Raw genomic sequence first — 12,253 nt, forward strand, 5'->3', positions numbered from 1 at the left:
TTGATTGGCTGCCTCCTGCATGCCCCCTACAGGGGAGGGGGGGATATCGAGCCCACAGTCTGGGTATGTGCCCTTGGCTGGAATTGAACCTGGGACCCTTTTAGTCCGTAGCAGACACTCTTTCCAATGAGCAAAACCAGCTAGGGCAAAAATCAACTTCTTTGAAAAAAATAAATAAAATAAATAAATTATATATATATATATATATATATATATATATATATATATATATATATATATATATGTATGTATGTATATTGATTTCAGAAAGGAAAGGAGAGGGGAGAGGGAGAAGAATCATGGATCGGCTGCCTCCTGTATGCCCCCTCCTGGGGATGGAGCCCACACCCCAGGCATGTACCCTGACTGGGAATAAACCATGACCTCCTGGTTCATAGGTCAATGCTCAACCACGGAGCCAGCAGGCAGGACTGCACCCAGCTGCTTGCAGTGAGGCCATTGAGTGTGAGACCGCAGGCTGCCTGGCAGCACACAGTGATCCTGCGGCGCTGTGTCCATGCACGATGAGATGGGTGGCGGCCAGCCCTCGGGTTTCCTTTCTTCCTTTCAGACGCTATTGTCTGGTGATAAGATTCTACCTGCGAGGTGTCTACACCGGACTGCAGCTCACTCTCTTCTGGAGAGTCAGAAGGAGAGCGAGTTTGCTTGTATTGTTTATAATACACACTAGTGATCTGGTGCACGAAATTCATGCACAGGGGAGGGGGCGGTGTTCTCCAGCCCCGCCTGCACCCTCTTCAAGCCGGGACTCCTTGAAGGATGTACTACTGCCAGTTTACAGTCATATATCTGCCAGTTTACAAGGGATCAAGTCTAAACTGGCAATTGGACATCCCTCTCACAATCTGGGACTGCTGGCTCCAGCCACTCACCTGCCTGCCTGATTGCCCCTAACCACTCTGCCTGCTGGCCTGCTTGCCCCCAACTGCCTCCCACTGATGGCCTGCTCACCCCCAACTGACCCCTCTGCTGGTCTGCTTACCCCCCACGGCCCCGCCTCCCACCAGCCTGATCACCCATAACTGCCATCCCATCCTGGCCTGATCAGCTCCCAGCAACCCAAGCTCCCAGTCCCTGCTTTTTTTCTTTCTTTTTTCTGCGCCTCCTTGAACAGAGGCCAGGGCCCACTGGAAGCAAGTATCTGGGATTTATTTGTCTTTTATAATTGAAACTTTGTAGCCTTGAGTGGAGGCCAGGGCTACCCAGGGCAGGCGCGAAGCTTGGCTTTCTCCAATGCCAGGGCAACCCAAGCCTTCTGCTCCCTCCAGCTCTGTGGCCACTGCCATCTTGGTTGGGTTAATTTGCATATTCACTCCTGATTGGCTGATGGGTGTGGCCTGTGGGTGTAGCAGAGTTTTGGTCATTTTGCATGTTTCTCTTTTTTTAGTGTAGATCACATGTGTCAAACACAAGCCCCTTGGGCCAAATCCGTCCCACCAGGCCTTGCAATGTGGCAAGCACCGCGCTGTCATCACTGCACTCCGCTGCGTCTCCATCACAATGACAGTTTATGACTGTTCAGTAAACCATTCGGCCCGCGATTTAGGCTGGATTTTAGATTTTGGCCCCTTCTCTAATTGAGTTCGACACCCCTAGTGTAGATTCTTCAACAAAAGGAAGACAGAGAAAAAGGCTTGTTAATCAGATAACTGGTTGATATTTATTAGTCAGGCCTTTTTGTACTGTCAGTACATTATTTGCTCTTGAATGACCATGACCACAGTAGCTCATGACAATGTAGTCACGTTGACAGAAGAGGCATATTAGCCACATGTCTGTTCAATTGCAGTGGGGAGACCTATTCATCGTATGACAGAGCTAGGAAGCTGGGTTTTCTGAGCTATCATCTCCCTCTTATTTGGGAGCGTGCCTAGCTGGGGAGAACTTTATATTTGCATCTGTCATTGACTATCTTAATGTATTATTATTATTATTATTATTATTATTTGTCCCGACCCGCGGGACAACAACGGGGGGCACGCAGGAACCACCTAAGAGAATGAATCAAACAAGGAACGCGGAAAGAATGGAGGCAAGACAAGGTTCTGATCAAGCCTCAGTTTTATTCTCTGAAATGGCTGTATTTATACAGCAGAGACAAAGGGGGGCAGGGCCGCCCATGCAGGGGGGTCTTTGGTATGGCAACACAGGATTGACTAATTGCCAGAGGCGGTGTGACATTCCAAGGTGCAATATTCAAAGGCTGGGCTATCTAGGGGGGGAGGATCAGGAAGGGGAAGAGGCAGGAAGACAGGAGATGCTAAACCCCAGGTTAATCTTATCTTCTGGCCAAGCCCTCAGGGCACCGCATAACTTCTGCTAGAAGGAACTTAATTCTATTTCCTTAACACTGAGTTGCTTGCCTCAACTCTGCTAGCTCCCAACATCTCCTCCCTTTGTCTTAATTGAAGGTGGGCCTTAACCGATTGGGGGAGTAGTGACCTGGTTCCTCCCGTGGGCTTCCCAGGCCCACCAGTGTTAGTGGCTCTTGGTATCTTTTGGGGAGGAGAGGCAGAGCCGATTGGATTTGTATTGATACCAACCTCTATGCAAACCAGGTATGCTCACAGGGAAATCCAGAGGGGGTCGAAATTTTCCCGTGACCTTCCCTTGGGAAGAGGGGGTCGGAAAATTTTTTGGACCTTCCCTTGCAATGCTTTGCTCTGCACCCATATCGGTACCCATACCTTTCTCCCAGTGAGGAGTAGGTAAGCATTCCTCTGGTCATCATGCTGTCCCCGCAGGGAGGGAGCGATGGTAAAGTTCAAAATCTTGCTCATGGTCAGCTAAGGCTAAACGGTGGTAATGTGATGGGTTTGGCCAAGATGCTGTCAATGTGTTGTTTTACAAAATCTGTTAACCTCCAAAAAGCCCAGGGGCCAAAGGATAGGATTAATAAGAAACCTATGAGGGGGCCCAGGATGGGGAGAGGGTAGGGGAGAAGTCCGTTTAGTCCGCTCCAGAGAGGGTTCTCGAACAGTTCTTTCCGCCGCTTTCTTGTCTTGGTCGATTCCGGCCTTGTTGGCGTAGAAACAGCAGCGTTCCTGTAGGGCTAAGCATATTCCTCCCTGCTCTGCTCTGAGTAAGTCTAACCTTCTCCTATTTTGTAGAACAACTTCAGCTAAGGAGTAAATTTGATCTTGGAGATCATTAATGGTACTAGAGAGAGCATGGACATCATTGATTACTTGATTAGATAACTTAGTATAAGAATGTACAACCACTCCTAGCCCTGCATTATTACTGAATCTGATAAAACTCTTTTCTGGTTTATGCTTCCTTCCACCTAGCTGACTCGGTGGAGGCTATTGTACAGGAGGCCTGATGCCTTTCGCCTGCTGTACGATCTTCTGCATCACAATTTAAAAATTTTTTAAGTATAAAAAGTATGACTGAGCCTCTCTTGAGGTGACATATAATATCTGTCTCCTTTTTTGTTTTTAAAGTGATCTTAAGCATACGAATGGCTCTTTCTACTACTGAGTGATATCTATTTGACCAAATTTGATTAGATTTAAGTCCTCGGGGATTTATCCCTAAAGTTGGTATAGGAAGTTGGATAATATTGAGGACATTGTTTCTAATAAAATATGGAAATTGCCATTCTCAAATAACATTTTAGAGACTGAAAGTTAAATGAAAAGTTCCTCTAAATTAATGTGCCTTATAGTAGCTGTTTTAATAATTTTTGCTATATTTACCATATAAGAACTATTACTATAGACTGATGGGCTCTGTAGTAAAATCTGTTAAGGTATAAGTAAGAGCTTGTATTTCTATTGAAATATAAGAGGTTTGAAGGACCTTTGCTCCTCTGCTGTAGTATATCTAGCCTTTCTAGAACTGGATCTACCTGTAAAAATGGTTAATACCTGAGATAAAAAATTTCTTTTACTGTGGTAGTTAATACTATTCTCTGTGTTAGATATAAATCAAGCCCCTAAGCTAGGGTTCCCAGTAGAATATAAAATATTAAGTATTTTGATTTCTATGTAGAAGGGTGTGTACACCGATCTTCCTTGCTCTTGGACCTGGGCAACCTGTAGCAATGCACAGGTGCTGACTGCTATCATGACAAGGTATCTTTACTTTAAAAATAAAGCAAATTTATTTTTGAATTCATAAGCCACAAATGTTGCCTTGCCTTTAGCTTAATTAAAATGTAGGCGGCCATATACAGTTAGGATTCAATTATTTATAAAACATTGGCTTCTCATGTAACTTAATTTATATGACATTGATTATATTGTAAAAGCTAATTTATAAAGTAACTTAAGTAGGTATTTTTAATTTAAAAAAATAATGGCAAAGATTTTATTGGTCTGATCCAAAAGCATGGCTTTTGTCTTTAAGGCTTTCCATGCAATTTTAAGTATTAGATCTGTTTTAAAAAGTAAGGCATTGAAATTTTAACATGAAAAAAAAAACACCATAAAATAAATATCTATATATGATTTAAATATTTTAATATCTGTTATTATTATCTACTATTATCTTAAGATATCAATTAGATTTAGACTAGTTTTTGTATAGAAAAATTTTTGGTGGAGATCACAGAACCAATTCTCTTTTTAATTAGATCAATAACAAGCAACTTATTTTGAATTTCTAATTATTCTTAAAAATAAGTTTTTATGCTTTAAGTATTTAATCACTACAATTCTATAATTTCTCCTAATTTAATTTGAACTTTGAATTTTTAAAGCTGGCAAATCAAATATATTTAGTAGTTCTTAGATTAATAACACTTATGTTTTTAAGAGAAATACAAGACATAATCAATTAATAGATTCAATTCTGTCCTCTAGGTTTTTTATGAGGCAAATTTGAACTTTAATTTTTATTTGCCAGTGGCTCTGGGACACATTCTTTAAGATGGCTACTGGCAGGGCACTATCTTAACTGTCTGCTGGGGGAAGGATCTTTACCCTTTCTTCCCTCAACAAAGGATGTAGCCAGTTATCTGGACTATCTTCAAACTACGGCCCGAGGGCCACATGCGGCCAGCAGAGGAGTCTGATCGGCCAGTGAGGGCAGCCGAGGTGTTACAGTAGGAATTAGTAGTTCATATAGTCGGGCCCTCCAGCTCTCTGAGGGACCGTGATCTGGCCCCCACTTTAAAAAGTTTGAGGGCGCCTGATAGATCTTTAAAGTATTTACTTTGGATAAATTCTATGACAGAGACAAATTTATTTATTTTCTTGAAGGCCTTAAAAGTTAACTTTTTAAAAAGGTTCACTAGCATTTTGAAAACTATTTCTTATTATGGAAATGCACATCTTGTTGCTGGAATTAGCTTGAATTTCTTTCAAGAAGATTTTTTCGCTGTTTTTCTCAGGAAAAAGAATCAGTTCTGGGTTTTTCATTTCTGTAGCTCTTGTAAAAAGTTAAGGCTAGTTCAAGACTTATCTAATATCCAAAATCGGACGTGCGCGCATTTAGTCTTATACTAGCTTACTCCTTACACGTGCACAGATATCCCAGACTCATTTCTAAATTTTTAAAACTTTTTTATGGCGAGAAAGGAAATTTTTAATTTAATATACTAGGAGAGCGGGCTTCTATATTGGATCGCCTCATGTCTCTCCCTTCCCCCATATTCTGCTTACTTCAGGGGAAGCATCAGCAACAGATCTGGCTGAATTTCTTTTCATGCTTAAAAGATAGACAGATCTCAATTTTTTTCTTCCTTTTTGGCTTTCTGAAATAATAATTAATACCCAATTTGGTCAAGATTTGCATTTCCCTGTGAGTTTTCTTATAATTTTTAAACAAGGCGGTAGTTTCAGCAGTGGAGTTCCACTTATTACAGATTTTAAATTCCATACACATACTAAGATTCTAATTTCAACAAAAAACAACATTATTTTGTGATCACATAAACATATAGACTTCAACATTCACTCTGAAGAGCACTTTCATTTCTAAGATCCTTTTTTTTCTAGCCTTAATTCCTCGTGCCTGAGGGGACTGGACTCCCTGAGCCCTTTTTCTAAGATTCTTTTTTCTTAACCCTTACTCCTCACGTTCTGAGGGAAATCTTGACACCGTCAAGGAACATTTCATGACAACTCAAATTCCCCATTATTGGTCGATTGGATGGCTCTCTAAGAGGTTCCTTCTCCACGTAAGCCTCCGGGACGTATAAACCCCGTGCCAGGTCAGCTTGAATTTTCTCGTCAACCCAGGAATTCAGGCGGAATTACTCTCTTTTCGACTCTACCCTTTACTCCCTTGCTTGCGTGAAACGGTCGGTAGGTATAATCCGCCTACACGGATCCTTACAGACAGGGAGACCCCGTTTGCCCTCCTCAGGCGCGCAGGTCTCCCGTGGTTGAGTCTGAAAGGTGAACGACCTGTTGTTCAAAGCAAGCTCAAGGTTTTAAGAGTAGATCTAATTGGAGAGGATTCTCGCCAAGAAAACCGGGAGGCGGTACTAGTTCAAGTGAATCGGAGTTCTCACAGCCAAAGACGGGTACCTTTCACTCTTCCCCGGATCGGCAAGTGAGTGCTTATTAGTGGGCAGGAAGAAACCAACCAAGAGAACCAATAATAACAATCGAGCAAAAAAAGGGGTGAAATGTTCTGAAATCTTGTTTGAAAAATCGTCTACCTACCTTTACTCCGATCTGTCTCACGGCGGGTGGACCGTGGCGATCCAGTGCTGAGTCTTCACTCGCGGGTCCTCGCGGCGACTCTGGGGGGTGCCTGGCCAGGGCTTCTCCGGTAGACGTTCTCACTAGAGATTCTCAGAAGTACCCCACGTTGGACGCCATTTTGTCCCGACCCGCGGGACAACAACGGGGGGCACGCAGGAACCACCTAAGAGAATGAATCAAACAAGGAACGCGGAAAGAATGGAGGCAAGACAAGGTTCTGATCAAGCCTCAGTTTTATTCTCTGAAATGGCTGTATTTATACAGCAGAGACAAAGGGGGGCAGGGCCGCCCATGCAGGGGGGTCTTTGGTATGGCAACACAGGATTGACTAATTGCCAGAGGCGGTGTGACATTCCAAGGTGCAATATTCAAAGGCTGGGCTATCTAGGGGGGGAGGATCAGGAAGGGGAAGAGGCAGGAAGACAGGAGATGCTAAACCCCAGGTTAATCTTATCTTCTGGCCAAGCCCTCAGGGCACCGCATAACTTCTGCTAGAAGGAACTTAATTCTATTTCCTTAACACTGAGTTGCTTGCCTCAACTCTGCTAGCTCCCAACAATTATTATTATTCCTCACCCGAGGATATTTTTCCATTGATTTTTAGAGAGAGTGGAAGAGAATGGAAAGACAGACAGAAACATCGATGTGTGAGAAACACATTGATTGGTTGCCTCCTGCATGCACCCCAGGGAGGAGCCTACAATTGAGGTCCATGCTCTTGACTGGAATCGAGCCTGGGTCCCTTTCATTTGCAAGGCCGTCGCTCTATCCACTGAGCGACACCAGCCAGGGCTATCATTGCCTATCTTACTCCACATGCCACGAACACATGGGGGAAGTCAGCAATGGGCTCTCATGGGCTGTGTCTGAGTAGCAGGCGCGTCCACCAGAAACTTCCTGGGGACTCCACAGGGGCAGGTGGTGGTGTCCCCAGAACCCAGAGGTGGACCGGAGGGGTTTGGGAGTCAGGTGCATTAGCTGTCTGCATCTTCCTGGTCTCCTCGAGTCTTACAGGTCTTGGATGCTCAGTGAATTACCGAAGAAGGGCCTCATTCACTGAGAATGGATGTCTTCTCCTAGGTGGCTGAGCCCGTGGACCAGGGACGTGCACCCGCATGAGGGAGGGGCATGGACAGACCAGGCACGGTGGCCACACAACTGCAGGAGTGCCTGCACCTGCTGCAGCAGCTGGCAGAGGCTCCGGGCGCACCTGCACAGGACCAGCGCAGGGATGAGGACCAGCCGCAGGGAGGTGAGCCCTGCCACCACCGAGTCCCCCCACCCCCACCCCAGCCCTCATCTCTCCCCAGGCAGGCAGATGACCCAGGGACCGTGGATCTGGGGCAGGAATGGGGAGGTGGGACGTGAAGGCAGGAGGAAGGCCACTCTGTTGTAGTGAATCACTGTCAGTTCTCATTTTAGGCTTCAGTAAACAGGAGGCCACAAGACACAGTGCGGTTCAAGGGGAACAAAGGCTCCGAGTGGGCTGGTGCCCGCACGTTTCAGTTATGAACAAAAGGAGGCAACTTCTCAATGGTGGCATGTACTTTCTCTCAAATGGGGCTTTTGTGCCTCATCCATTTCCTTAGATGTCTCTGCTTTCCATAAACGTGTCACCACATCAGGCCAATCTCTCTTGTCTGGATCATCAATACATTTCTCTCTTTTTTTGAAAATGTTTCTTGTTCATAGTTTTACAGCTGTCCCCATTTTCCACCATTGCCCCCCTCCGAAGTTCCTGCCACATCCCAGGCCTTCACCACTCTATTGTCTGTGTCCATAGGTAATATAGGACATAAATTCTTTGATTAATCTGTTCCATATTTCCATACCTCTGGTTCTCTTTTATTCCTCCTCCCTTTCTTCCTCAAAAATATCCTCCAGTATTTCATATAATCCTGGTTTGGTGGTTATGAGCTCCTTTAGCTTTTACTTATCTGTGAAGCTCTTTTTCTGACCTTAAATTATAAATGAGAGCTTTGTTGTGTAGAGTAATCTTGATTGTAGGTCCTTGCTATTCATCACTTTGAATATTTATTGCTGCTCCCTTATGACCTGCATAGTTTCTGTTGAGAAATTATTATAGTTGACAATCGTATGGGTGCTCCCTTATAAGTAACTGTTTTTCTCTTGCTGCTTTTAAGATTCTCTCTTTGTCTTTAGCCCTCGCCTTGAGTTATGCTGTGTCTTGGTGTGGGCCTCTTTAGGTTCCTCTTGTTTGAGTTCTCTGTGCTTCCTGGACTTGTATGTCTATTTCTTTCACCAGGTAAGGGAAATTTTCTGTCATTATTTCTTCAAATAGGTTTGCAATATTTTGGTCTCTCTCTTCCCCTTCTGGCACCCCCATGATTTGAATGTTGGTATGCTTGAAATTGTCACGGAGGCTCCTTACACTATCTTCATATTTTTGGATTCTTTTTTCTTTTTGCTCTTCTGATTAAATGTTTTTTCTTCATCATATTCCAAATTGTTGACTTGACTCTCAGCATCCTCTACTGTTGATTCCATGTAAATTATTCTTCATTTCAGTTAGTGTATGCTTAATTTCTGACTGGGGTCCTTTTTCGTGTCTTCGATGTTCTCGCTAATTTCTGTGGAATGCATGCTGAGAGGGGCATGGCCCAGAGACCTGTGGGTGCTCAGGAGAGCACCACAGGCATGGGAGGCAGGGGGCTGACAGGAAGTGGCATGTTTTCCTTGAATGCTCTTGGTGAGCCTGAGATTGGTGTTTGCCTTGAATGCTGTTGGTGACCTCAGAGGGCTTGGGAGAGAGCAAGCAAAACAGGGCCAGCAGGCCCACTCCCAGCCACCTGTGCTTCAGAAAACTAGGATCAACAAGGCAGAAGATGGGGTGGGCAGACAAGACTGGAGGCAGTGAATTACTCCTAGAGAAGAGGGAAATGGCTTCAGAACCCACAGAACTTGATACCCATTTAGACTCAGAGAGAAGAGAGGACAGGAAGCCCAGGCTGACGCCTGGTGTCCAGTCCGGGGATTGGGTGAGTGGGGAGAGAGAGTAGAATGAGACACAGCTGGAGGGAAAGCGACAAGCTCTGTCAGAGGGATGCTGTGCCTGCGGTGTCTGCACAGCTCACACCTGGAGAGGCAGAGCTGGTGACACGGGCTCCGGGATCCAGAGGCTCCCAGAAGGCTAGGAGGCACTGCATGGCATGTGGCCTCTGGATGCCCACATGCCAGCAGGAACTGGGCGGCGACCAGAGTCAAACAGGAATGTTTTTACAGCAAAATTTTTGACTGGGCTCATTCCATAGGATAAACACCACCACCAGTAGCCTCTCATCACTTCAAGCTGCTTTAGGCATCAAACTTAAAGGCGCGCCCTCAAATTCCCAGAGCTTTCTGACCTCACTGCGTTTGGACAGAAGAGTGTGGACAGGTGTGCTAGTTAGATGTGGTGGCCACAAAGAGATTAAATAGCCCTAGCTGGTTTGGCTCAGTGGTTAGAGCGTTGGCCTGCAGACTGAAGGGTCCTGGGTTCGAATCTGGTCAAGGGTGCATGCCCATATCGTGGGCTCGATCACCAGTGTGGAGTGTGCAGGAGGCAGCAGATCAATGATTCTCTCTTATCATTGGTGTTTCTATCTCTCTCCCCTCTCCCTTCCTCTCTGAAGTCAATAACAATGCAAATGTACTGTATTTAAAAGAGATTAAATAGATCGGCTCCGAGAGGCAAGGGCATTGCACAGAAGACTGATGCCCTTTCACATTCCACTTGGGTTTTCCATGTTCTTTTCTGCATCCAAAACCCACCGCAGTGAGAGTGCAGGCGAGGGAGGTGGGCGCCAAAGGCCCAGGTGGTGTCTGTGGTGCAGCCCCAGGCGCGCCTGGACAGTCCCTTTCCCACGTTCCAGGGAAACGATGTCTGCATCCTGTCCCGCTCCACGCAGAGCTGCTCACAGGAGGCCTTCGCTTCCCCGGAGCTCCCGTGCCTGCTGCCCCGTCTGCCCGAGGGCAGGTCGCTCCTCGCTGCGATCCTGGGGGCCTGGGGGCCGGGCGGTGTTTCTAATGACGCCACCGAGGCGCTTCACCACAGCCCCCGGCCACCGCCTTCCTCTGGGAGCCATTCCTCACCTGAGCTCTGGCCTTCCCAGCTGCACTCCCGGACGAGCTGCGGACCCTCCTGCAGGAGGCCAAGGGCATGGCATGGCCCTTCGTGCCCGAGAAGTGGCAGTACAAGCCCACCACGGGCCCCGAGGACAGAGCCAACCTGCAGGACCTGGTGGGCGCCGGGCTGCAGCAGCTGCTGGTAGGACACCCCACCTGCTCCTGCCCCCCCGGGCGCGCTGCCCTGAGCACCGCCGTGGATGGAGAGTCTCTGAGGTCTAAGACAGCCCCTCTCGTGGCCCCTCCGCAGCTGCCTAATGGGAGGGAACAGCTTTTAGAAAAGCGTCTTGAGGCCGGGCACCCACATACCAGGCCCAGCGAGGGAGGAGGGCACAGTGAGGCTCTGCAGACGCTCCCCTGCCGCCGGCCAGAGCTGCGGTTCGACTGCACTGTGCCACGTTGCATTCTCGTTTGAAATGCCTCTTACTGAAAGTTGGGGTGCTGAATGCCCGGACAGTGAGGCTCAGTGGTTGAGCGTCAACCTAGGAACCAGGAGGTCACGGTTTGATTCCCAGTCAGGGCACAGGCCTGGGTTACGGGCTTGATCCCCAGTGTGGGGCGTGCAGGGGGGAGCTGATCAATCATTATCTCTCATCATTGATGTTTCTCTCTCTCCAACCTCCCCTTTCTCTCTGAAATCAATAAAAACATATTATAAATACATAAATAAATTAAAGTTGGAGAGCTTAAATATGGGAGGATGGCAAAAGTAAGTTTACAGTTGTTTGTATGGAAAATAATCCTATATAATAAAGGCCTAATATGCAAATTGTCCCCTCAATTGGGAGTTTGACCCGGAGTTCAACCACTCATTATGATGTGTGCTGACCACTAGAGGGCAGCATGGAACAGAAGGGCATCAGCATGGTGTGCTGGCAGCAAGTGGCAGAGGAGTCAGAGGAGCTCCGATGAGAGTGGGACTGCGGTGGGATGGTAGAGCAGGTGAGCAGGTGGTGCCAGGCCAAGGCAGGTATGAGAGGGGCCCAATCGCCCCACCAATCGCCCTGCAGATGGTGACCAGCGGCGGCGATGGAGAAGGGCTGCCGCCAGCTCCCAGGCACTGAGGGAGCCCTGGTGGGGGGCTGATCACTCAGGTGGAGGGGGGCGGGAGGGGCCCTGGGGTCCAGCTGCTACCCAGAGCCCAGAGGTCAGCGGGGACCTGCCCTTCCAAGCCAGACGCTCGTGCTACAGTCGCTGGCCAGGCATAGGGACCGCCCCCACGCGTGAGTTCCGTACCCTGGGCCTCTGGTACATAAATAATAATACAAAGTAGACTCTGCGTTTCATGTGCGCACAACTGTGGGCTCGAGTCTGCCTCCCCTGTGGACACACTCCCCACCTGTCTTCAGGGCGACATGCCATCTGAGCTGCTGGCCTGGCAGGCTCCATCCAGACTGCGCCCGTCTCCTCGGGATCAGGCTGAGGAGGGAGCATCAGCCAAGGTCGCT

The 12,253-nt window shown here is 47.3% G+C and overlaps 1 protein-coding gene across 3 annotated transcripts in view; it reads left to right on the forward strand.

Moving 5' to 3' along the window:
* The window catches only part of ALPK1 (alpha kinase 1), a 62,641-nt gene that overhangs the window by 24,498 nt on the left and 25,890 nt on the right, over positions 1-12,253 (forward strand). For 2 of the 3 annotated variants that reach the window (XM_045586020.1, XM_045586021.1), the window contains exons 2-3: positions 7,761-7,932; positions 10,793-10,947. In XM_045586020.1, coding sequence (XP_045441976.1) covers positions 7,809-7,932; positions 10,793-10,947 — 279 coding nt within the window. In that variant the 5' untranslated portion in view covers positions 7,761-7,808. Of the gene's footprint in view, positions 1-7,760; positions 7,933-10,792; positions 10,948-12,253 lie in introns of those variants that run through there. The other variant, XM_045586022.1, reaches the window with a different exon arrangement.

The sequence above is a fragment of the Pipistrellus kuhlii genome, unplaced genomic scaffold, assembly GCF_014108245.1.
Source record: "Pipistrellus kuhlii isolate mPipKuh1 unplaced genomic scaffold, mPipKuh1.p scaffold_m20_p_21, whole genome shotgun sequence".
NCBI lineage: Eukaryota > Metazoa > Chordata > Mammalia > Chiroptera > Vespertilionidae > Pipistrellus > Pipistrellus kuhlii.